Source organism: Camellia sinensis, chromosome 6 (genome assembly GCF_055761805.1).
Source record: "Camellia sinensis isolate YWXY chromosome 6, ASM5576180v1, whole genome shotgun sequence".
Taxonomy (NCBI): domain Eukaryota; kingdom Viridiplantae; phylum Streptophyta; class Magnoliopsida; order Ericales; family Theaceae; genus Camellia; species Camellia sinensis.
In genome coordinates this window covers 124,492,543-124,518,979 of record NC_138966.1, presented here as the reverse complement: position 1 = coordinate 124,518,979, position 26,437 = coordinate 124,492,543, and the positions used below count along the sequence as shown (strand labels likewise).

Below are 26,437 nucleotides of genomic sequence, written 5' to 3'. Positions count from 1 at the left end.
ATGGAGGTAACAAATTGTGAGTTGACTGTGGTAGATGGTTTGTGCTGTATGTTCTGCATGACTCCTTGGAGCTGGAGCTTCATGGCTCGAAGTTCTGTATCCCAGTAAGGGACGTTGTCACCACCAGAGGGGAACGGGGGTTGGACGCTACTGGCCTCTTCCTCGGGGGTTAGTACCGGGACCGATGGATGAGGGGCCTAAGGTGGCAGGTTTATATCCGGGAAGGGAGCTCGCAAGCCTTCCAAGTTGGGTGGGTTAGGCTGCAGGATAGTATGGCTCGGGGCTTGTTCTTGGTTGGGTGGAATATCTGGAGGTGGTGGAGGAGGCATAAGAAGCTTTCTTTGGAGTAGAGCATTAATTAGGGCTTGGTTTTGCTCGACCAAGCGGTTAATGCTGTTGGTGAGCTCGGTGAAATACTGTGGTGGGTTATTTGGATTTGGAGGGTCGGCTTAATGATTGGGAACATTGGGGTGAGAAGCCATGGATCTAGTTGTGATCATCCACCTTCACAGGTGATAGGAGAGGGTTATTGGGAGAGGGTCTCCGGCGACAATGAATACAACTAGTGCGCGGAACAAAAACCTTTCCCACAGACAACGCCAACTGATGATATAACGGGTTCCAGATGGAACGGGTCGGGCTGATCCACGCTTCCCAAACCGATGTCCGAGTGATCAAGCCCACGGGAGAACCTGCACAAAAGTTCAACGGGGAACGGGGAGTCCCCCAGCGAACCCCCTGACGAGCAAGTTAGAGAGAGAAGTGAAATGTGTAGATATATTAGAGATAGAAAAACTTAACCTTTTTTCTATCTTCGACGTCTACTTATATCATCTGGTAATCATTTCGTTGTCCCTTCCGACCTGTTATCTTGGCCGAAAGTCTATGCTCTAGCTTGCCTTGTTCATAGTGAAGCCGTTCTGTCCCGACGGAGAGGGGTTGTCGCAATAAATGCTGTAAGGGGCTTCATTAATGGCGATGTGCAGTGGCAATAATTTTGTAGATCTTTGTCTGCTTATGTGGCTTGCCCTTCTCTTGACATGTGTCTTGATGTCATTGGTTCTTATTGCTACGTGAGGCTTCGGCAGTGCTGGGCCTTTGTATTTAAGTTGTGTATTGAGCCCTAAATGGTGGGGTATAATCTTTATGTGCTTACCCATGTCAATAAATAATTTATCAAATAATTTTTTTACGTTAATTTGAAAAAAAAATTCCACTTTTTTAAGAATAGAAAGATAGAAAATTATAATAATACCTGTGGGGACATAATTTTTGAATGACAACACGTGACCGAGGTGTCACCGAAGTGCCAGCCGAGGTGCCACGTGTCCTGGTCATGATGCCGAGATGATCTCGGCTTAGCCGAGGTTATCTACGAGAATACCGAAATCCAGAATAAACGAATAAGGGACAAGAATCCTAGAATGGGAGAATACTTCAATTTGGGTAAAGACAAGACTCTTAGAGAGTTTATCCCAATCTTACTAAGAGTCCAAGATTAGCAGTAATCCTAAGTCCATTGAAGTAGGCTTCTATTGGGACTAGGTTTGTGTTGGCTATAAAAGAGATGCACCCTCATGGGTCTAAGGTATGCTTTTTATGCTCTAAATAGTGAGTTAAGCACTTTTGTTATCTTTGAGAGATAACTGACTTGATCGTCGGAGTGCCCCCGGGTGGACGAACTACCGCCAGAATCTCTTCTTTTTGTTGATAGGTCGTTCGGGTTTAATCTATTCTGCCAGTGTTCTCCAACTGAGTGCTTGATTGGTAGTGTGGTCGAAAATTGACACACACAATTTGGCGCCGTTTGTGGGAAAGAAAGGAGAATAGATGGCCAACGACGGACAGAAAGAGAAGGTTGGAGACGACACCCCTACTGAGAGTAGGAAACATATTGACCTTGACGTCGAAGAAGACAACTGCACCGAAGAGACTCGTGATAAGAATCACGGAGGAAAGGACGTCAGCCAGGAGGGCGGCGTACCGAAGAAATCGGATCGGAGCGGGTATTATAACGAGAACGACCTCCAGGTATGGAAAGATAGATGCCTGAGGAGGGATGACGAAATGAAGGAAATGGCGAACAAATTGGCGGACCTGCAAACGATCGTCAATTTCATGATGCAGAACAACGTCATGCAGCCACCGTTCCTGCTACAAGATACGCCGATTCCAGCGGCCAAGAAAGGTGCCCAGAAAGGGAGGCAGAAAATGATTCCTGCAGTCCCTTAGCATGGCGGGACCAAGGAACATTCTCACCGGCCTTTAAGAGAGGTCGGGCATGGAGAATCCCAGAAGACACAATCTTGGCCTAGATGATTAGGTCCAAGAAGAGAAGAGCTCAACCTAAAGTGAGCAGATCCCAGATTCCAGAAGATAAGATCTCGGCCTAGATGATTAAGTCCGAGAAGAGAAAAGTTCAGCTTAAGTGAAAGACTTTTTATATAAGGTCCACAAAGGAGTAGGTGGAAGCCATACAGAGGGCTGGAGAATGATGCTTGGGAGTTAGAATTTTCAAGCCAAGATCGATTTAACACTTGTTGAAATTTAAGAAAAATTTATAAGTTGAAGTTAAACCGATGACGTGTTTAACACTTGTTGAAATTGAAATTTATAAGTTGAAGTTAAACTGATGACGTGTTTAACACTTGTTGAAATTGAAATTTACAAGTTGAAGTTAAACCGAGGTCATGTTTAACACTTGTTGAAATTTAAAATTTACAAATTGAAGTTAAACAGAGGTCCTGTTTAATACTTGTTGAAATTTAAAATTTAAAAGTTGAAGTTAAACCGATGTCATATTTAACACTTGTTGAAATTTAAAATTTACAAGTTGAAGTTAAACCGAGGTCATGTTTAATACTTGTTGAAATTTAAATTTACAAGTTGAAGTTAAACCGATGTCATGTTTAAAAATTTACAAGTTGAAGTTAAATCGATGTCATGTTTAATATTTGTTGAAATTTTAAGAAAAATTTACAAGTTGAAGTTAAACCAAGGACATGCTTAACACTTGTTGAAATTTTAAAAATTTATAAGTTGAAGTTAAACCGATGACATGTTTAACACTTGTTGAAATTTTAAAAATTTATAAGTTAAAGTTAAACCGAGGACATGTTTAACACTTGTTGAAATTTTAAAAATTTACAAGTTGAAGTTAAACCGATGTCATGTTTAACATTTGTTGAAATTTTAAAAATTTACAAGTTGAAGTTAAACCGAGGTCATGTTTAACACTTGTTGAAATTTTAAAAATTTAAAAGTTGAAGTTAAACCAGAGTCATGATTAAAGGAAGGAATGATATAGGTTCCATCACCTCAGGATGCCGAGGTAATAGAACCTAAACGGTAGTTGTGGGGACATAATTTTTGAATGACAATATGTGGCCGAGGTGTCATTGAAGTGCCGGCCGAGGTGTCACCGAAGTGCCAGCCGAGGTGCCACGTGTCCTGGTCATGATACCAAGATGATCTCGGTTAGGCCGACGTTATCTGCGAGAATACTAGAATCCGGCATTAACGGATAAGGGACAAGAGTCCTAGAATTGGAGAAGACTTCAGTTTGGGTAAAGATAAGACTCTTAGAGAGTTTATCCCAATCCTACTGGGAGTCCAAGATTAGCAGTAATTCTAAGTCCATTGAAGCTAGACTTCTATTGGAACTAGGTTTGTGTTGGCTATAAAGAGAGGCACCCTCATGGGTCTAAGATATGTTTTTTATGCTCTAAATAGTGAGTTAAACACTTTTGCTATCTTTGAGAGATAACTGACTTGATCGTCGGAGTGCCCCCGGGTGGACGAACTACCGCCAGAATCTTTTCTTTTTGTTGACAGGTCGTTCGGGTTTAATCTATTCTGTCAATGTTCTCCAACTGAGTGCTTGATTGGCAGTATGGTTGGAAATTGACACACATGATTTTTGGATAGCAATTTTTATGAATAATAATTGAGAAATATTGATCATATTGTAATGTTCCTATCACAGTAAGAAATAATAAGAAAGCAATCGCTTATGAACTAACATAGGTTCAAGGTTAATCCTAAAATTTTTGAGGTTTAAGGCAAAATTTTAAAATCGAGATCTTTTATTTGAGTTTGATTTGTACTCAACTCGTTAAAGATTTGCTCAAAATTAACTCCTTATGTAAAGTTAAGCTTCAACAATTAACTCCTTATGCAAAGTTAAACTTTAACAATTTACTACTCAATAAGTTTTTGGGCATTACAAAAATTTAAACAACTCAAACTCAACTCGTGTTCAGCTCATTAAAAACTTATTCGAAATCGACTCGTTATATAAATAAGCCAAGGTTTAACATAATTTTAAACTCATTAAATTATTAAACTAAGTTTGAACAATATATTACTCAGTTCGACTTAGCTCGTTTTCAACTCGAACCAAGGCGAGCAAAGCCTTACTCACTGTGGGCCAGGGATGACCCTAGGTTGACAAATTTAGAAGTATTAACGGATCAAATTGATCTACAGCTAAAGTAAATTAAGAATCGAACCAGTCTATACAATTCCAAAAAAAAATTTAATTGTAAATCGTTAAACCTATGTAACTATACTATAACTGAACTATAAAAATCAATAACTTTTATGTAACAAAAATATGAAATATACATTTTATAATAGTAACTAAATTAATAAAAAGTAATTTAGTTAAGTTAGTTGGAATTTATCAAATTTACAATACAAGCAAGGTTTCAAATATTTCTAATAACATTTATATTTATATTTATATTTTTACATACGGTTCTATCATTTCGAAATAAAAACTAATAAAAATTAGGCTAAAATCAATTTACCATTCTTTTGAACACCACTAGACAAATCATCTTTTATAATAATTTTATTTATAATTTTTGTTGTTTAAATAATTGCTAAAAAATAATATTAATTAATTTATAATTTGTTTTGTTTAAATAATTGCTAAAAAGTAATATTAATTAATTTATAATTTTTTTTGTTTAAATAATTGCTAAAAAATAATATTAATTAAAAAAGTAAATGAAAATTTTAAAACTTTTTATATTGCAATATAATGTTAGGATTTACCCGAACCAAGTTGACTATAATCGGATTTGTTCGGTTCTAAGTCTCTCTCTAACCCGAACCAATTCGATCCATTCCACAATTGGACCTGCAAAAACACCCAAATTAGCTCCAAAATCCACAATCCATTTATATACAGAGAGAGATATATCTCACGCACATTTTAGACAGATGAAGATGGTGGTTCACCACCCGATCGAGGTGGCGAAGACGGTGTTGGAGGTGGCGGATGTTGCTTGGACCGCCGTGGAACGTTCCCACCACCATCACGACAAGCACGCGGGCGCGGCGGCTGCTCCTCCATCGTCGGAGGAAGAATTGGAGTCTCTAAGATCCGAGAATAGCCGCCTGAGGGACTTGCTCAAACAGAACCTCAGTCTCCTTCAAAATCTCTCCGAATCTCCTTGTTTATTAGAAGATTGCCCTCCCGATGTAAGCGAATTCACCTGTAATTTTGTTCCAATAGTTGAACCTTCGAATTTATGTGTTTCTGTATCTATTGTTTAATTCGATATATATAAACTCGATAATCAATCGGTTGACTTTTTATTGATCAAAGTCCCACAAAAAGTAAAGATTTTTGTTTAATAATTTGGATTTAGCGAAATGTTTAGAAATTGGATTTTTGCATATGAAAATCATTAACATTGTTATATGATTGAGTTGTCTTCTGCGTTTTAATTTTGCTTAGTGGAGTGGTTAGGGATGGTAAAAAATGGACTTTTATAGGCACCCCAATTCTAATGTCTAAACAACTAATAAAAGTTTTGGAAGGAAAGAGTTGATAATGATGCATATTCATATGAACTTTAATTTCTTGCAGTTTCAAGTTATTGAATAATTCGTGAAATGGTATGTATGAATAGCAAGTCAAGAGACAGTTAGTTGTGTACAACAAAAACCTGTGTAGGTTTTGATTATCGTAAATAGAAATGTTAGGGGACAGGAAGATCTAAATTGACATGTGTTGTGGTAGTAAAAAGGTTTTGAATGTATTTAATTTAACCGACCATATAGCCTTGATAGAGTGGAATGGTGAAAAAGATTCATATAATTGATCTCACCTTATTGGGGGGTCTGGGACACAAGGCTTAGTTTGATTTGTTTGGATCTGATATTGGAATTGATGCTAGGATAGAAGACTATTACAATCGCAACAGTAGGAAAATATAGAGAGCAACAATGTTTGTTTGCATGTTTAATACTTGTAATATGTAGCCAAGTTCATTATACCCCTCTACTATTTTGGGTCCAAGTTTTGTTTTTTTGGTGAATAGTTTTGAAATTCCATGAAATGTATAGTGTATTTTCTCTTTCTCACTACTCCTAGCACAATTTGTTTACAGAGATTTTTCAATCAAATGATCCATGGAATTATGATTTTGATGTGTTGTGATTTTTATCTAGAAAGTGGGCGAAATTTGGTTACTTGTTTGTTTTTCACCTGCAGCTATATGATCGTCTCGTGGACACTGTGGATTCTGAAAAGTTCTTGACTCAGATTAAATCCCTCCATCATGAATATGTCGGTGGAACTGACCCCAAATTTCCTTTCAAGGAGTCCTCAGGTTCTTTTGTTTTTTTCTTCCCCTTCTACTGACAATCTAATTATTGTGTTAATGCCATTTTTGAAATCTTTTTTGTGTTTGGTCAATTTGTTGATTGCTGGTTACTTGGTTTGGTTTTTTTCTTAGGAGCGGATTTACAGTCAGCTGAAATACTAATTAATGTTTCCCTTGGAGAACCAAGTTGGTGGGTTTGGGTCACTGATGAAATGGTTCCTAGTGATGTTGAAGAACAGAGTGGAATTGACAATGAAAGTTATTTAGTTCTTAGCGAGGAACATGTTGTTGATGGGGTTGCCAACTTTATGGCTAGATGCATTCTCTCAAACCCAAAAACTCTGGTATATAACAACCACAATATTTTGCTCTTGTTTCATTTGTGAAATAAAATAGCATGCATCTAACATTGTTTTTGTTCCCTGGAGTTGCAGAGTATGTCACCTGAGGAGTTGCAGAAAAGTAAGCTGCCCTTTAAATTAATTATTTTGATCATTTGGATTTTATGATTTTTGTGACTTTTTCCCAGCTATCTTATTGGTAGATATAAAATTTTCAAAAGTTCAATTGTTAATATCCTCGCTAAGTGATTTCTTATTTGTATCTTGGTTTGAAATGGAACCATTATTTTTTTTTTTAATTTTTGGGACAAAACAAAAATTTGTCGAGAAGTTTTATTGGGACATTTTGAAATTGTTGAAAGAAAAGAACTTGCTCTCGCATTCATAGCTGTGTTATTTGATGCTGGTGGTGATTTCTTAACATGAATCTGAACTTGCAGCTCTGACCAAAGCATTGGGCGGCATGAACAAGTTTGAGAAGATGTTACATATTTGGCATGCTGGGACTATGTTTTGTACCTTGGCCACCTGGGGACTTGCTCTAGCAGGGTGAGTAATTATCTAACATATTCTCTTTCTTCATTTTCCTGCTTGCCCTCAAGACCAAATGGAGTCCAATACAGACCCCATGGATATAAACATCATTTTCCAGAAATAATTTACTTCAAGTATCTTTGATTACAAAGATATATTTAATTTTTGGTCTGGAAGTTTAAAATGTACATCAATACTTGACCAAACATAATGTGTTGTTCTGACTAACTGGATTAAACTGTCTCTGGACAGAGTGCTTTGTAGGATGATAAAGAAAGAAATTATTGAACCACATAGGCTGCATTAGGGCCTTAGCTTGTGCACGCCTTTCAGAAAATAGTAATATAAGGGAACGTTGTAATATTATGTAAAGGATTTTAAAATATCAAAGTTCACAATAGAAGGGAACATTGTTGTAAGATAAAAAAAAATAGAAGGGAACATTGTAGCAAAGGCTAAATAGTACTGGAAGTACTAATGGTGAAAATGAAAAGCTCCATTTGCATGAGGGTTGAAGCAAAACAACACCGTTACTTTCTTTTTTCCCCTTAAGGTTTCAATTTTTGATCAATTTGAGCCGCTACCAAATTTTAGTGTTTAAGTAAACTTGTGAAATCAATGAAATTTGTGGTGTTCAATTGTCTTATTGTTTTGAAATCTGGTCTGGGAATTGAAATATGAACTGATGATGTCCACAGTATGCCTATTTCCAGAACTGCAACTTGTTTACATGCTTACACTGGTTAGCCACATGGCACATTATCTAGCCATGATACGGAGAGAAATTAGCAGTTTTGTGTAACAAGAAATTATCTGTGCTTTTGCAGGTTGTACAACACCCGTGCCATACTGAAACTTGCTACGGTGGGAGTTCATACGACCAGCAAAGTTGTTATGAAGGCTCTCTGAAGATGGTTTCCTTGTTCTCGACAATATGAATGTGCTAAACCCTGTAAATGCTTGTGACTTCTCGATGTCTCTACGTGATGGACCCGTGAAACTTTACGTCTAGTCTGCATAGAATTGTAAATAATTGTAAAATATGTTGGCATTGTATCTGCACAATTTGCAGAATTTGTTTGGATTGTTTGTTGTTGACCCTACTTTCAAAATTTATAATTGCATTATTTTATATCCCCATGCTCGATGATAGGTTTTATGGAAGAGATGATATTGCTGGTGTTGGAAATTGGAATTGATAAACTAGGTGAGTCCTCTATATAAAACCGATCAAGATTTGAACAGCTTGACCAAAGTCAGTCACACGTACTCTACTCTATTGGTGTTTTGTTTTGAACCCAGAAAAAGAGCCATTTTCATTTAATGTCATCTGATAGTCTCATCTGCTTGAGTCTCTTTCGATCTCTACGAAGCAAACACATTGCCTCTCGTGTGTTATTCTGTGTTCTCTGTTGAAAAATGATTTACAGACTGGCATTTTTAAGATGTTAAGTCAAAATAGTTGATGTTTTGATTTGAAATGATACAATCAAAATAAATTACATCATCATATATGAAAATTTTTACTCTTTTACCATCAATTTGCATCACAATCTGACAGACCCACACCCGAGACATTTAAAAAAAAAAATATTGCTAAAATAGATGTAATTTGTAAAAAAAATTCATAATGCGGCCTATATCATCAAATATGTTCATATGAACTAAAATAAACCAAAAATCCATAGAATCTCTAACATACAAAAATTGGAATTGTCAAATGTTAAAATGCTAAATCCAACTCTAGTCTAACAAGTGAGGGTAGCATCTAATAAATTCTTTCACCTTTAAAAAAAAACCCTCCTATTGATTGGAAAAAACTGAAGTATAAAATGCCCTCCAACGAAGTATGATTATGGTGTCATCTCGTATCTTCAAGCACCCACTGATGACGATCATTGAATGACGTGGGGCAAAAAGAACTCCTGAGATGCGACAATCAACCAATCACATTCAGACAGTTGAGGCTGGAACCACATCCAAGCTGGCTTGGATTTTCTAAATCAGCAAAAATAATTACCACGATCCTCTCTGTTCATCTTGGCACAATATCTGCCACAATACCCAATTTGGGTTTGAAAGTATACATTTTTCCAACCAACTTGCCAAATAAATATTGGAAAATTCAAATAAAGTGTCTACGCAACGTTTTTATATATTCAACCACAGCAAATGAACTACTTACACTCTTAGGAGGGTAAAACTATGTATCTGCAGTCTTTCTCTTCTGATTTGACGTTGAAGGAGCATTTGTTTGAGTCTGACCAAAAACTGACCTGCATTCCAATGTTGTCAAGGCCAAGAATTAGAAGAGGTATATCACACAGGAATAAGCATTTAGGGCAAAGGTTTGTCTTTGACGAATACAAAGTATTTTCAGAATCTTTTTTGCAACATTAAGAAAGCTGCAGTAGTTAATTGACTTCCATAAAATAACTAGATGAGTAACTTTTTGGCTAAAGCTCAAACACATCATCGCCCATAGTTGTTTTCTGTTACCAAGTGTGCTCATTAAAATAAATAAAAAAAATAAAAAATCACCAATTGCTCTCTCTTTTTTTTTTTTTTTTTTTTTTTTTTTTTTTTTTTTTTGTGTAGGAGATAGTTGGAAAGCCATAGATGTCAAAATGTGCAGGTTCTTAAGGCTGGTGAAAAACTTGAGCTGTATGTAATGTTAGAGCAAAACCTTGGTTTTAAAGATCAAGTCCACACAACCACAATATCCCATGAAGAAACCCCCTACCATCCCAGACAATAGCAATAGTCCATGGATAAGCAAAAACTCAAGAATGCATACAGCCCCTGCAATGATTCCCAACCAGGTGCCTTTAATTTTAAATATCACCACAGCAACAAACTCTTCATTCCACAAAGAATGGAATCCAAAAAATTTCAAATCGCGGGTTCCTTTTCAATTTTTAATTTTTTTTCTTCCCTTTGGAAGTAAAAGTGGATCCACACACTTCCTTTCTCAACATTTTGAAAAAAAAAATAAAAAATGGGAGGCTAAAAATAAGCAGCCAAATTTTTCATCAAAGAGAACAAAGGAATTAAAAAATTGGGAGTTAAAACAATAACAAGACTACATGACAAATAAGCAGCCAAATTTTCCAGGTACTCAATAAAGAGAAGGAAAAAAATAAACAGCGAAATTTTGAAACCATGTAGAATCACAATGAAGGTAATGAACGAATACTGGAGGACATTTTTCAGCTTTTCAACCACTACAGGTAATAAATTTTGGCAACAGTACAAGCGTACAACAAACATATAGAATTAAACAAGGACAGTAGGAGGCTACCTCAACTACAGATTTGAAATTACTGCAGAACATAAAGGAAAATAATGGACCAAAACTCATTCACAACAAAGCACTGTCTTAATAATTAAATATGTAAAAGTATAGGTACTCACCCACAGGTTGAACATTTCTTGTGATGCTTACAAAATATAGACAAACAAACAGAGCATATGTAGCCCATGTCAATTGTGTTTTTGTGACAAAAGCACCTGCAAGTTTCAGAATTTCAGTAAGACTTGTAGCAATAACTAATAGAAATAGAACATGAGGAACAACTATTGCAAATGAGTGCATGAATAAGGGCATAAAACAAAAACAAAAACAAACAAGAACCTTATTGAAGGGAGATAAGGATTATCCTTTCACAAGGTGGCAATTATGTAAAAACAGAAATAGATACTGCATGCAGGGAAGAGAAAACACGCACATGCACACGCACACGCACACACACAAAAAGGAGAGAGAGAGAGAGAGAGAGAGAGAGAGAGAGAGAGAGAGAGAGAACAGCAAAATCAAAATTGTTGCTTAATTATAACTGATGTTCAGTGGCATGAAATAATCACCTAATCTAACTAAAATGGAAAATGACCAGAGAAAACAGCATTAGGGAAAACAGATAAGTTCAGATACCAAACACCAGCACAACTAACATTTCATAGAAAGATCAGTGACATCAAAAGTGCCTTCTTGAATGGAAAGTGGACCTGGCAATTCCAGTGAACCCAATCTTAGGCAGGTAAATCAAACCTTAAATGAAATTTGAGAAGAAAAAGAGAGAGTAAATGCCCTGCAAGAGCCATGCATTGTATTTTTGGTTTACGTTCTCTTTTTACTTCTTTTTAATTATCAAAAAGGGAAAAAAAAAAATCTATTCTTTTATAATTAATAGGCACAATCAGCCCCTCAGACCCTATTTTATCCTCAAAATCTTCATTTGATCCTAAAAACCCTGATCTGGCCCTTATTACCCTGTTATTCCAACTCTAAAAACTTTGGTTTTCGTTTTCAGGCAGAAATTCCAACGGGCCATTCCTTTTTATTTCTTAACAAAAATAGCCTCAGTACAACCAATTTTTTTTTTTTTAATCCTTTTTTCGAAAAATCTCAAAGCACAACCACTTTAACATTCTTCAATTCCAAAAAATTGGTCTTATTTTCTCAACCAAAAATCCTAAAGTCAACATCTATGTTACATCATACATGGAATTGGGTATGAGTATTTGACGCAGGTGTGTGTTTAGGCATTGGACCTCCCTAAACCATTAATCTTGTGATATTGGGATATGTATCCAAAAGTTGGGTACAGATACATGAACATGTTAACACATTTAAATATATCGTATACTATATATTTTCTGACATAAAATGATGTTATTCACGAATATAATTAAGATTACATGGGACTTGGGGGAAATGAGATTTCTATTCCCCATCCATGTGAGAGGACACAAATTTTTATTTAGAATCACATACAAACTTTTCCTCCTCCAAATATTGAGGATCATAGTGTTCTATTTGGGTACTAATGTTGGACACACAACCGATATCCTTACTCTCATCATATCCTATGGATACCAATACACCAAGGTACACTGAGAGGAATGGAAGAGTGTATTTCACACCAGTCAACGTTAATCAATTTAGGCTGCCTCATTCACTTTAGTTAAGTAAAAGGCTGCCCTACAAAAGAGGCCTTTTGGCATAGGAGCGCAAGCTGCTGATGTGCTCCACCCTAAATGTTAAGCAATCATATAGAGGCAAATTTCACCAGCCTCCTTTGATGTTTGGGGGAAAGACAACTAGACAACGGATGTATAACATTTATGCATTGGTTCTGGGGACATTTTTAAACTCGTGGTTGGATGGTGTGTTGCTGAAATTAGGATGATGTGGATGATGGATTGGTAAGCTAAGATGCAAGTTGTGAAATTAGGCTACAGTTGTGGTTAAATTAGATGGTGGTTGTGAAAGGGAATGTGGGTTGACCATAATGATGGCAATTGCTGGGAATAGGCCCCAAAAGGGTGATACAAAATGGTGATATGTGGGTCATCCTTAGAGAGGGAGAGAGGCTGAAGAAAAAGTAGTGACAATAGTTGTGTGTACATATATGTGTACCCTAGCTAGCATTTAAGATTGAATAGCGAGTGCGGACAATAAATAAAGAAAAGAAACAATTTCTAAGAGTAAACTTGGCTGCTAAAATGAAGCAATAAAGACAAAAGAAGTGCATTCATGTTGAAAATCGACATAAACTACAAACAAACAAATTGCCAATGATAACTTACGAGGCACGGAAATCCACTCCTACAGGCTTAGGTAGTTGTAAAAATCTGCGAGAATGCAAATCAGTCCCAAATACTGTCTGCGTGTAACAACAATCTCACATTGGTATCAGAGAATGAAAAATAAAGGCAGAATATCATACAGAATCAAGAACTGTTTCCTCAGTAAAAGATGAACTGAAAGATAACCATTTACCACACTTACCTACTATTACAGTTGTAAATCTTAAACTGGAGGAAAGGAAGCTACTAATTTGACAAAATAAAATATGATATAACATGATAAAATCACAAGACTGAATTGCATCCATACTGCCAATTAAGTCAAAAACCCACCGAGAGATACTGAAAAAGCCCATCTAGTTGTTGGGGCTTGAGATACACACCCCCAGTTATGTAAGAAGCCTGTTGCACAAACATGAATAAGTATCATTCAGTAAATGAACAAAGAGCTCGTGTCAATATTGTAACATTTGGCAGCAGGAATGTACATAAAATGATAAATATATGCTACCTGCTGAAGGAAAGCAGAATGCTGTACCCCTAACACACAAGAATCTATTGGTACCTGCAGTTGGAAGCAAATTGATAATATTTACTTGTTGGGATAACCAAATGAATCTTATTAGTAACTCACAAATAACATACATTTATTTATTTATTTTGATAAAGGCATATCTAAAGGCCTTCATGCATGATAAATTTCTCACCTTGAGTCTGGTTGATCAAAAGTTAAAATGACCAATCCTAACCAATCACCAGAAATACAGAAGGGGGGGGGGGGGGGGGGGAAATCCTTATACAAACATGTAAAGAATATAGAATTCACAATAAATCTCTAAAAGATCTTTTACCGAAAGAAAAAATCCAGTTCTGTGGATGCAGAAGCAAAGCAAGACTGAAAGAAAATACATGACGAAATGAAGCTCAACACTTCCTCTCAATTTATCTCAGTCCATTAGATCCAGAAGTTGGAATTATAATGGTTAATCGAAGTGGTAATGAAATTAGTAGTAGCACAATGAGTGATCGTGAAAATCATGCTGAAAAGGATAGCAGTAATGCAATCACAATAAGGAGCTAGCACTGATGGAGGTGATGGGGGCAGTGGCGAATGTGGGCTGCTGCTGCGGTGGTGGATGGTGGAGGTGACGGAAAATAATGGTCACCAAAAGTCTAGAAATATAGCAGTGGCAACATCGGTGACAGCGGAAACTAATGAGTCACTAAAGATGGTGGTATGTTTGGGGGTATTCTCAGGATTTGCTTCATTCATTTGGCATGTTTGGGGGCATTCTCAAAATTTAATGCATTCATTTAGCTAACATTTTGACCTCAAACTCTTGACACTAGGAAGCATAGATATGGATACGAGATACGGATACGACACGATACGGATACGGCAATACGACAAAACTTAAAAAATGGGATACCGGTACAGCTAGGATACATTTGTGAAAAATATATTTTTTAAAATTATTAATAGTGAGTTATACATAAGCTAAAGAACGTTGAGAAATCACAATGTAATTTTATAATGCAAAATATTAACTTTAAAGAATTTTGTATTAATTTAAGCTAGTAGCTTGTTTACTTCTTAAATTTTTAATAGGTCCTGCAAATATTTCATTTCAATATCAAGTTTAACATATTTATATTATAATAATAGAACAATTCACAAATTGTCCCTTTGCTTTTTCCTTTGACACTAGTGAAAAATATTGTATTCAAGTTTACTTGCTTATTTATTTATTGATAATTAATTTTACCATTGTTATATTCTCTTGTTAGTTCTTACTTTCTATGTAGTTATAGGGGACATGCATGAAATAATTAGGATACATCAGTTTGATAAATTCTATTATTTAACTTACTATACTCTTCTTATCGAAGAACTTAACAAAGTATTAGAAAAATATTCTTATATTTGTACTTGCAATTATATTATATTATATTACTATGTAAGAAATGTTACAATTCTAATTTCATAAAACAAGTAAACATGACTTGAAGTATCCGATACTTCAAAATTAAGTATCCGATACTCCAAAATTAATGAAAAAATAATTAAGAAGCATCCAATACTTTTAATAAGTATCCGATACATATCCGCGAATATCCAAGGAGTATTGGTATCCGATACGGATACGTCACCCTATTTGAAGTATCCGTGCTTCATGATTTGTAACCCTCTCTCCTTGTGATTAATAAATCTTCTACCAAAATAAATATTTTAAAACTTGGATTGTGGATGCTATTTCAAATTTTATCCAGTTCCTAACCCATATTCCTTTGACAAAAAGCAAATTTTGGTGAATTGAGTTAAGAAGTACAAAGACCCCTTTAACATAAAGCGTAAATGCATGCCTCATTAAAAGGATATTTCTTTCCAACTGAGAAACAATATTGGATATACGTTACATTGGATCTATCTTCACAGTTCATGTTAAAATTATTAGTGCAATAGATCTATACATTACTGTTATCAGTCTTCAAGTTTCATGTTAAAAGATTAATAACAATAATGTATAGCTTATAATACTATTATATCCATGAACTTATATAGCATTAAAATGCAATCCCAATCTTGTCTTCACATTTTTTTTTGTGGATAAATTCTCGTCTTCACATATTAATGACAAATAGAAGTATAATCTGTTAGCCCAGCAAAATTAATTGTGGGAACCACAGCTGCAGCAACAGAACAACAAAAAGAAAACCATAGAGACAATTTTCGGTTGTCTAGTTCACCTAAAAGAGCTTTTGACAATAAAACTAGGGAAAGATAAAACCCCTAATTTCGCACTACATGGTTTAATCAAAGGTTAAGTACTAGCACTAACACAAATATTAATTAAAAACAAAACACAAAAAACACTTGAGTTCTCCACTCCACTTAAAACAAGTTGATAAAAGTAAAACAATGAGAAGAAAATATCTCAAGTTTATTTATTAAAAAAAAAAAAATCTCAATTGTATAGTACACAATACCATTAAACGCTGAGCAGAGAATATTGCGTTCATGACTGCAACATATCTGTGAATAAGAAAACCTGTCTAAGTATATATCATCGAGAAAATATTGTAGATATTGAAGAAAATCATAAAAACATACTGTCCAGGTCCATCAGGGGATCCATGCAAACACAATATCTGCCACCATATTAGTAATCTCGTTAGAGAGTACACGCTACCAAAGCAACAGAGAATAGGTAATGACAACAACTAATGAATAGAATCTTAAAATATATACACAAATAACACATTCAAAGAGACAGGATTTTACTAACATCATCCCTTCGGGTTGTTGTTGGTAGAGCCCACTCCAGTTATTTTAACAAGAGCTAAATTTTCTCTTCCAACCTAAAGATGCTTTCTAATGACAAAATCATATGTGAAAAAGTTCCCTATCAAAACTTTCAAACCTTAACACTAAATTTGAAAATTGTAGCTTCATAATACAAATACAATTAAGTGGGTGCACCACATATGAAGCATTTTTTATAATATGTCGCATTAAAATATGTGTGAATTTTTCTGTACATATCATGATAGATGGGGAAAATTTTGACAGTCCAAGGCCATACAAAGAGAACTCAATCAACAAAGTAATTTATAGATAATGGCATTATTAGAGTGCAAAAGCCAAAATGCTTTATATACACAATGCCACGATATCACCACATAATCCACATGAAAGCACATTGAAAAGTATCCTAATCCCCCAACAAGAAGTCAAGAACATAACTAGGCAATGATGGATCAATGAAAACAAGTTCCGTCGGTCAAGTTACTTGTTCAACTATGCATAAAAGTATAACACTCACTGGATCCTAATTTCCCAGAAAGAACATAATTAGACATTGATGGATCAATCAATATACATAACTTCAGTCAGCATATTTGTTTAACTATGCATATAAATAAAAGCACTCACTCGAGGTTGTGGATGAAGTGACCCAGAACGAAACACCCGCTGTATATCTATTCCATTGAATTAAATCAAACAATAATTTATACAATATGTATAAAAACAAGCAAAACAAAGTTCACCAATGGTGTGCCAAGTCCTTGGGCCAAATCCATTATATAGGAGTCACAGTCATGATCACTAGATACTTTTTGAGAAATAGATCCAATGGTCAAAAATGGATATAGGAGTCAGTTGTGCCAAAATAACATGGTGCATCCCTGCTAAAAGGCTTGCTGTTGCTGAAAAAATAGCAAGAACCTCAGTTTTGAGCTCTCCAATGACTACCTAAACTTGTGCTATATTTTAGCATTGCTAAACATTGTGCCAAATTTAGCACAAGGTTTAGCTATTGCTAAAATTCAACAAGCCCTTTTGTTTCTACATCTCATGATGGACCCACATATAGCATTTATGTTTGGCATTTTGACAGAAAAATAGAAGAAATAGCATTTACACATCGGATCAACATCGCTAAACTACATCATTTTGACACCATTCATTTAACTATTGAATCATTGGAGCTGCTCACCATAGGAGTGGCATAGGTAAGAAAATAGCCTCTCTCTTTTTTTAGCCATTTTGGCTTTCACCATTGGAGTTACTCTAAGGATACAACAAAGGGCCATTGACAAAGACCCAGATAGCAGTGAATTCCCAATCCCATGGACCGAGTCTTCCTTGCTTAATTGCTCGTCTTTAACCACAAATTCCTCAAATTTCCTCAACAAAGTCTCGGCCCTCTGATTGGTCGGCGAGGACGATGAATCATAGACGTAATCGCAGGTGTTGAAGCCAGTGGCAATCACCACTACATGGTTGAATTGGTTCAACAGGAGAACAGAGTTTAAGAATGCGAGGACCTGTAGAGAACAATGAAGATTGATGAATTGGGGGGAAATTGGGGGTTAGTTAGTTTTACAGAGAGAGAGAGAGAGAGGGTTTTAGAGATTTTACATGAGAGAGAAAATTGGAGAAAGAGAGAGAGGTGGATTTGGAGGTGGACCAGAAGAAAGGGTTTGTGTCGAGTAAGACCATGAGAAGACTAACATCATCTGTGCAATTACAGAGACAGACCAACATGAACAATCAATTGCATTATACATACATACATACATACATACATACATATAACAAAAATATGAATAATGAATATATACATATATATATATATATATAGAGAGAGAGAGAGAGAGAGAGAGAGAGAGAGAGAGACCTGTGTAGAGCTTCTGTGTAACTGGTGTCATAATTGATTGAGTTCTGGTTTCTCAACGAACCGTTCCCGCCCGTCGTCTTTGTTCGCCGTTCGCTCTCCAACTTCGACCTCGATTGGGTAGTGCACTCCACGCAACCACTGCAGAGGATCTGAACTCGCACCAAGCCTTAGGCTGAGTTTGGTTAGGATTAAAAAAAAAAAAATTAATTAATTAATTAAGCTCCTTTGAAAAGATAAAGCCTTGTTTGGTTTGTGTTTCTCAAAAAATTTTGAGAAAAATTCTCTACAAATAAGTTTTCAAAAGTAGTCAAACCAAACAAATTTTTTTAAAATTTTTTTCCAAAACTTGTTTGGTTTACAAGTTTTCCAAACAAATCTCTCTCATACACATCAAATCAATCACTTCTTCCAAAACTCTCTCTCAAAACATCTTTTGAAAAAAAATCAAACCAAACAAATTTTCGTACTTTTTATCTCAAAACATGTTTCTCAAATACAAACCAAACAAGCCCAAAAACTTTTTTAAATAGGTTCTGGATTTAACTTTTATCAAATTTTATTGAAAATGAGTTTTAATAAATCGTTATCAAAAATAATTTTTTATGATTTTTTTTACATATATTGGTAAAATTTGGTAATTAGTGATTTTATTTTGTAATGATTTTTATAAATTGTCACTAAAACTTGTAATTAGTGATTTTTTTATGACGAATTTTTCAAATTTATGAAAGTTAAAAATTAGTGATTTCTTTTTAATAATTTTTTTAAATTGTCGCTAAAACTTATAATTACTGACATTTTTTATGACAAATTTTTCAAATTATTGTTAAAAATTAATAATTAGTAACGTTTTTTTAATAATATTTGATGAAAATCGTCATTAATTATAATATGACCTACTAGATAATATAGTCACCTATTATGAGCTACACGTAACTATCCCAAACTTTTATCAAAATTCACTTTATTCTCTCTATTTATCTAGGCATCATCTTATAAAATGTCAAAAAATTATTTAAAAAATTAATTTTCTAAACCTAACCCTCACTCTACACAGTTATTAAGTATGAAAAATATTATAAGTCTCAACATTTCTACTAAATATTTGATCGAATATCTCAAATGAGTGTGGAGTTCACATGTGTTGATTTCTACTAAATGTCTTATTGTATTCGGATTTAATTTTTTTGAAAATTGAGTATTTTATTTTTTATATTTTTATATTTTTAGTGAATATTTTTTAAATTTTAAGTAATTTTTTTATTTTTTTAAATACACCTTACTTAGATGTATTTAAAAAGTAAAATATTTATAAAAAATCAATAAATACAAAAAAAAAAAAAATGAAGCCTTGTTTGGTTTGCTTTTAAGAGAGTAATTTTGGAGAAATTTTTTTAAAATTTTGTTTGGTTTATTGATTTTGAAAAAAAAATTTCAAAATCACTTTTTCTCTTGGGTTTTTTTTTTTTAAGGTCCCTCGTATTAAGATTTTATAGCATAAATGACATCTAATATTTTCATAATGTCTAAGGTCCCTCAAGTTGATCCAGAGAAAATTTGAAAATTTTTCTGATTTTACTAGCCTTCCCACAAAATTATCTTTCCAAAGAAATTTCAAATTTCTTTGGCCTCCCTGGCCTTTCATGCACTCTCCGGAGAAATTTCAAATTTCTCTGCCTTCTATATACTTCTCACTCTCCACAGAAATTTCTCTGCATTTTCACAACATTACCTCTCCAGATAAATTTTGAAATTTCTCTGGATCGACCCAAAGAAATTTTACTTCAAACCCAGAGAATTTCTCTGGGGATATATCCACATCGCTCACCACTCTAACCTTCAACTTTCCTTTGCTTCACCACCACCCCTCTCTCTCTCTCTCTATATATATATATATATATTGTTTCTCTCTCCTTAAGTACCAAGAAAAATAAGAAGAAGAAAGAGAAATATTAAATGACACCATCATTAATATATATATACACACACATAAATTCAAAGTATTTAGATTGTCAAACTAATATTTTTTAAGCTAGTATCTAAATTTAGCAGTGAGAATAAATGTAATCAACAATCACAGCTGTACTACTCGTTGAAATACATTTCCAGCAATGTTTTTCTTGACTTTGGAAGAGAGGAATCATGATTGTTTGACCATTTTCCTTCTTCATTGGAACCTATGCAGACAACGTTCACCTTTATTTCGTAACGGCAAGCCATTGGAAAAAAGGGATCGGTGATTGATCCGGATAATTTGTTGAATTACGAGCTGACGATTGCGTCCAAGGGGCAAAAAGGTTTGTTGAAAGAGTTTGATGAAGTTTTGGAGCATTACAATAGCTTTTCGGTACAAAAGGTGTCAGAGAAGGTGAAGAAATCGAAGGTGTTAGTTGTAACGATTGTAAAAGAGATTGCACCAGAGGATTTGGAGTCAGAGAAGAAGAAGCAGCTGATGAGGGAGCAGTGTGCTGCACACTGGACCACGTTGGCGCCGAATATGGAGGATTATAGTGGGATTGCGGCAAAACTGATGATTGAAATGGGGCAATGAGGTTTTGAGGAAGAGGATCAAACCCAGTCAAATTTCTCTAATATATGTTTAGGGACCTTAGACATCAAAAAAAAATTTTGTGGATCTCTTCCATTACGAAAAGTGGGAGAGGGACCCTAGACTAATTTTTCATTTTCTCTTCCATACATCAATCAATCACTTTTTCTCTCTTCTCTCTCATTTTTAATCATATTTTCTCTCACACACATTTACTCAACTACAACAAAATATCAAATCACCATAAACTCTCATACTCTAAAACTATTTCTAGATATATAACCAAACAAACAAAAAATATTTCTAAACTCTCTCCAAATATTTTTTTGAAAATTTATCTCCCAAAATCAAACCAAACACACCCTGAATTTTTCTTCTTTTTTTATATTTTGGTATTTAGTGAATTTTTTTACAGATTTTTTCACAAATATTATACTTTTAAAGTGTATTTATGTTAGGTGTATATCAAAATTAAAAAAATTCAGTGAAAATAAAAAAATACGGAAAACAAAAAGTTTCAATTTTTTGAAAAGTGAATTCAGAAAACTCAAACCAAACAAGCTGGCATTTCTAACATTACTCATTTTGTAAATATCCCCATTTAGTATAAAGACCACTTTATCTTTTTCTATTTTTAATAATTCTATACTTAGAACCCTTAATTATAAATTTAAAAAAAAAATAGAAATACTTTTTCTAGAAGAATGAAGAAAGTGATGCAATTTTAAACTTATTTAGTAATATTTTAATTTTTTTATGAAAAGATATATAAAAAAAATAGAGAGGTGATGTCACACCTTGTAAGGAATAAATTGCTTATTTGCTATGTTGCCAAACTCAAGGAGCCTATAAAAATTTAAAATTGAGAAGACATAGTGATACATAACAATAATTAAAGAAAAAATGTGTGATTAACTTGAAAAATGGTGAAGTTTTAAGAATTTTTTTTAAAAAAAAAATAATTTTTCTCCATATTTGTTAAACATAAAAGTCACAAAAAATACAAGAAAATGAAATTTTTTGTATAATATGTTGCTTTCACTTTCTTCCAAATATATATATATATATATATATATATATAATTCTCGCAAAAATTGTCAATTATTATTTTATTTCTTTTTTACAATTTTCTTATAAAAAATTCATCTTAAACAAACACATGTAAAAAAATAAAAGGTAAATTTCAATAACACTATCTAAATTCTTTTGAAATCGTATTATCACCGTTTATTTTTTAAAATATCATTAAACTCACCACATCAAGAAAAAAAATACAAGGAAGAGAGTAGGCAGTGGCTAGGGTTTCGGACAAATTGAGAGAGAGAGAGGGGCAGAAATTTTGAGAGATTGTCTTTGTTATTTTTTTTTTCCCCAATTCCAAGTGTATATATTATTTTATTTTTTAAAATCTCACTGATTAGCTAATATATTCTCATTTTTTTTTTCTCTTCATATTAACCAATCATTGGGATGCACAAAATTGTAGTTTGAATATAGTTTCATTTTTCAACCGTCACTTTGAATCTATCTTTGTTTTTCAAGCATCTCACAAGGAGTGTAATGCCATAATTCTTTTATATATATATATATATAGTTATGCAATTTTATGAACATTTTTTTGGTGCGGATGGTCAAACCCTTGTAAGGTGTAAGAATTTTGGCAACTCTGTTTGATTTGGAGTTTTTTAAAATAAAAAATTAAAAAAATTGAATTTTTAATCTGTATTTTTTTGTTTCTAGTGAACTTTGTAAAATATTTTAATTAACTTTTTAAAGATCCACTTGATCTAATTACACTCAAAAAGTAAAAATTTGTAAAAGAAAAAAAAATCTTTAAAAATTCATTGAATACAAAAAATTAGTGCATTTTTCATTTTTTTTTGTATTTATTTATTTATTTTTAAAAAATAAAAAATATTTTACTTTTTAAGTATATCTAAATTAAATAAATCTAAAAATGTTAAAAAAATAATTAAAAAATTAAGATAATACGGATTGAAAATTCAAAAAACTGTTTTAAAATTTTTTAAACCAAATGGAGTAACTTTTTTTAATTTTTTTTTTATGAATTATTATTAAAATTGTTCACGTCCCTTGCATGGGCTAAAAACTCTCAGCACACTACCTTTGCATTGAATTGAAGCCCCCATTCACGATGTTAGTTTGTTTTTCATTATCCTTGGTTGCAGCTTCAATTTTGGTTAACAGTTACTGAGATAACTAGAAAGCCTAGGCTATAATAGAAACCATTATGGGGGATTAGAAGAGAGATAGAGAGAGACTGAGAGATTAAAGAGTGGGTTAAATTTAAGAGAGAGAGAGAGAGAGAGAGAGAGAGAGAGAGGTGAGGAGACGATATAGAATGATACTCTAGAGAAAGATAAATTAAACACACATAATGTATATTAGAAGTTGAGCATACATGGTGTATATGCAATTGTAATTGACCATTTTAAAAAATGAATATAGAAATAAAAATATAATACACTAGTTATAGCGAAATAAAAATAAAAATATAGTGAAAAAATAAAAATATAGAAATAAAAATTTGGTTAGTTATAGCGAAATTCAAACATACTCAGCCAAGTGAGTTGCGTGTATTTATCTAATACACTAGAAGGCACTAAGGTGTACAATTAAAAAGATCTCGTGTGTGTTATGAAATTTACAACCAAAGCAATTAAGATTATTATTTTTATTTTTATTTTTATTTTTATTTTTATTTTTATTTTTGGAGTGGAGGAGAGAGAAACGGTTGAGAGATTTGGGAGGTGGAGAGAATGAAACCTTTGAGAAGCTGCCAATGAGGCATTATTACAGGATAACCAAAGAGAATGAAACCTTTGAGCTACAAAACATTTAGCTTATATACATCTCTAATTACATTCCACAAATATATGCATAATATATCACTACTCTAGACTCATGGCTTCACTTCACTCCTCACCTTCTCTCCTATTTCTTCTTATTCTAACATCACTTCTCACCATACCTACATCTTCCACAACTTCACACCAATCCCTCAATCTTTCCCCAATCCAAACCGGGTTTCGAATCGGCCTAACCCACATCGATCATGGCCATAACTTCACGAAACTACAACTCGTCCAGCGATCAATCCACCGCGGAAAACTCCGGCTAGAGAGGTTCAATGCAATGGCAACTTCTCCGCCTGGTATTCAAGCCCCGCTCCACGTAGGCAACGGCGAGTTCCTCATGAAAATGTCGATTGGAACTCCACCGGTGCCCTACTCAGCCGTCATGGACACTGGCAGTGACTTGATATGGACACAATGCAAGCCATGCAGGAAGTGTTTCGACCAACCTACGCCAGTTTTTGATCCGGCGAAGTCGTCAACGTTCTCTAATTTGTCATGTACAAGCGATTTATGCGCGGACATGAATGTGTTCAAGTGTGACAATGGTTGTTCGTACATGTACACCTATGGGGATGAGTCTGCCACACAAGGGTTCATGGCAACGGACACTTTGACTTTTGTTGACTCGGGAGATAAACCTGTGCCGATACCTAACATAGGGTTTGGGTGTGGAGTCAACAACCAGGGAATAGGGTTCGAACAAGGTGCTGGTCTAGTGGGGCTTGGGCGCGGGCCATTGTCACTTGTGACACAAATAGGTTTACATAAATTCTCATATTGTCTAACCTCCATGGGCGACAACAAAACGAGTAATGTTTTGTTTGGATCACTAGCATATTTGAACTTTAGTACTCATGGTGAAACTCATAGTACCCCGTTAATACAAAACCCTTTACTACCCACTTTTTATTATGTGTCTTTAGAGGGGATCACAGTTGGCGAAACCCTAGTACCAATATCAAAACAAGCACTTAGGCCGAAAGAAGACGGGAGTGGGGGCATGGTCATCGACTCAGGAACCACACTAACATACCTACCCGATGATGCTTTTCACTCACTAAAGAAAGAGTTCAAGGCACAAATGAAGCTTAGAGTTTCCCAGAACTCAGACTCAATTGGGCTCGACCTGTGCTTTGACTTACCGACTACAAATGTGTCAGAGATCGCAATTCCAAGGTTGAAGCTTCATTTTGAAGGGGGATTGGATTTGGACCTACCAGTGGAGAATTATATGTTCCCGGATCCAAGTACTGGAGTGTTGTGCTTGGCAATGGCAGCATCAAGTGAGACTGGGATATCAATATTTGGGAATTATCAGCAGCAGAATTTGTGGGTTCTTTATGATCTTGAGAAGGAGAGATTGTCCTTTGTTCCCACTCAATGTGACCAGTTGTAATAAGTTGTTGGATGTTATACTAGTATGTGATCTATGAAGGAGAGAGAAAGAGACTTGTCTCCTTCAATGTTTTGAAAATAAAAGACTAATACTGATATTGAAGTGTGGCCTGGATTGCACCAAGTTATAGGATCTACCAAACAATTTGCATTTACTTAGGAACTGTAAGTAACAATTACAAATGTCTAGGTCACAAAAACTAGTTCTTGAAGCAGAACCCACTCACTTGGAGCCCTCAAGTTTTTCAGTGACGACATTCAAAGCACAATCCATTACCCCACAAGTAAAAATCCTTCCTGCAAAACCTAGGCTTACATAGGTCCACCATTAGATTCCCCAACTCAAAAAGTTGTTCCCTTCAACTTTTTCAGTGTGGTATTATAATAAAAAGGCTCTCCAATCTAGAATTAGAAAGAAAGGGATCCAAAGAAAAAGGAAACTTAACTTGAACCTAGCATCATCTAGGTTTGAAAAATGTTTGAGATATCAAGCTATTCAACAGTCTTTCTGACTGCAATACCATTTTGCACGTAAAGATTCAAATATTCATACATGGAAAGAAGAAAAAGAAAAAAAAAATAAAGCAAACGAGAGAAGAAATAATTCAAATGGAAACACTTCAACCCAAGAACTACCCTAACCTGAGCTTTAATACCAAGGTAGATCACCAATTACTAACTGTCAAGAAATAGACCCAACAATGTATGTCAAGATATTCAACACCAAATGATCTGGGAGTCATAGTTCACATGTTCTTATTATATGTCAAGCTTAACATATTCCAATGATGCATTCTCAGAAAGTGTGAAAATTTCAGTGGCAAACAAGATGCACAAGACCACAGCTCTTATAAGAGAGAGAGCAGGCAAAAAAGTTAAAACCCATAAAGTTTCTGTTTGGTGAAAGAAAAAAAAAGAGAAGAATATGAGACCAAGTGAAATTGGCAGTGGGTCTAAATAACTAGAATAAAGTCATCTCCAGGAAAAGTATATTTTACAAGGAAAACCCAAAAATGGCATTTAAAGAGTCCGGCAAAACAAGACATGGCCTATATGCTGGCGTGCAAACCAACTAGGTGCACAACTATTTTGTCACTTTGAGCTCATGCAAGTAAAGAATATTTTGTCTATAGTGGGCTCAAGCTCAAGCTTGAGTCCACTGAAACTTCTAGCTTTAAACCAAATGACACACACACACCAAAAAAAAAAAAAAAACCAAACAAACTATTATTCAAAAGAAACTCATAAAGAAAATGCAAGTTCCAAAATATACAGATTTAAGGGTTCATGATACCTTCCCAATAACTTAAGACTATCATACAAGAAGTCAGACAACGCATCCATTTTG

At 34.4% G+C, this 26,437-nt stretch overlaps 3 protein-coding genes across 5 annotated transcripts; 2 read left to right on the top strand and 1 right to left on the bottom strand.

Moving 5' to 3' along the window:
* The first annotated feature begins 5,058 nt into the window (after window positions 1–5,058).
* On the top strand, window positions 5,059–8,627 carry LOC114263650 (uncharacterized). Its single transcript, XM_028204231.2, has 6 exons — window positions 5,059–5,490; window positions 6,509–6,626; window positions 6,753–6,964; window positions 7,055–7,082; window positions 7,402–7,510; window positions 8,323–8,627. Exons 1-6 carry the CDS (start codon window positions 5,230–5,232, stop codon window positions 8,402–8,404), a joined length of 810 nt encoding a protein of 269 aa, XP_028060032.2. The 5' UTR covers window positions 5,059–5,229; the 3' UTR covers window positions 8,405–8,627.
* A 508-nt stretch (window positions 8,628–9,135) lies between these two features.
* Window positions 9,136–18,506, bottom strand: LOC114263649 (basal transcription factor complex subunit-like protein). 3 transcript variants are annotated; one of them, XM_028204227.2, is made up of 12 exons: window positions 18,268–18,506; window positions 18,009–18,106; window positions 17,668–17,914; window positions 17,019–17,065; window positions 16,197–16,234; window positions 16,073–16,118; window positions 13,596–13,649; window positions 13,418–13,486; window positions 13,085–13,161; window positions 10,910–11,005; window positions 9,681–9,771; window positions 9,136–9,547 (listed from the first exon to the last, which is right to left on the bottom strand). In XM_028204227.2, exons 1-11 carry the CDS (start codon window positions 18,296–18,298, stop codon window positions 9,699–9,701), a joined length of 876 nt encoding a protein of 291 aa, XP_028060028.2. In that variant the 5' UTR covers window positions 18,299–18,506; the 3' UTR covers window positions 9,136–9,547; window positions 9,681–9,698. The 3 variants fall into 3 exon arrangements, with proteins under 3 accessions (XP_028060028.2, XP_028060029.2, XP_028060030.2); XM_028204228.2 differs by having other exon boundaries at window positions 9,136–9,420; XM_028204229.2 differs by lacking the exons at window positions 16,073–16,118; window positions 16,197–16,234 and having other exon boundaries at window positions 18,268–18,470.
* A 5,234-nt stretch (window positions 18,507–23,740) lies between these two features.
* LOC114281678 (aspartic proteinase nepenthesin-1) lies at window positions 23,741–25,090 on the top strand. Its single transcript, XM_028224231.2, has one exon. The coding sequence runs from the start codon at window positions 23,741–23,743 to the stop codon at window positions 25,088–25,090; it is 1,350 nt and encodes a 449-aa protein (XP_028080032.2).
* Window positions 25,091–26,437: the final 1,347 nt, after the last annotated feature.

Bases quoted from the DNA above. Each gene is read 5' to 3' on its own strand.
- LOC114263649 (XM_028204227.2), bottom strand. From the start codon at position 18,298: ATGACACCAGTTACACAGAAGCTCTACACAG. The intron at 13,650-16,072 runs GTATTGTGTACT...TTCCAACTGCAG, and splicing joins TCTCTGCTCAGCGTTTAATG to GTACCAATAGATTCTTGTGT. The intron at 13,487-13,595 runs GTAGCATATATT...TTTGTGCAACAG, and splicing joins ATTCTGCTTTCCTTCAGCAG to GCTTCTTACATAACTGGGGG.
- LOC114263650 (XM_028204231.2), top strand. From the start codon at position 5,230: ATGAAGATGGTGGTTCACCACCCGATCGAGGTGGCGAAGACGGTGTTG. The intron at 6,627-6,752 runs GTTCTTTTGTTT...TTTTTTTCTTAG, and splicing joins TCCTTTCAAGGAGTCCTCAG to GAGCGGATTTACAGTCAGCT. The intron at 7,511-8,322 runs GTGAGTAATTAT...GTGCTTTTGCAG, and splicing joins TGGGGACTTGCTCTAGCAGG to GTTGTACAACACCCGTGCCA.
- LOC114281678 (XM_028224231.2), top strand. From the start codon at position 23,741: ATGGCTTCACTTCACTCCTCACCTTCTCTCCTATTTCTTCTTATTCTA.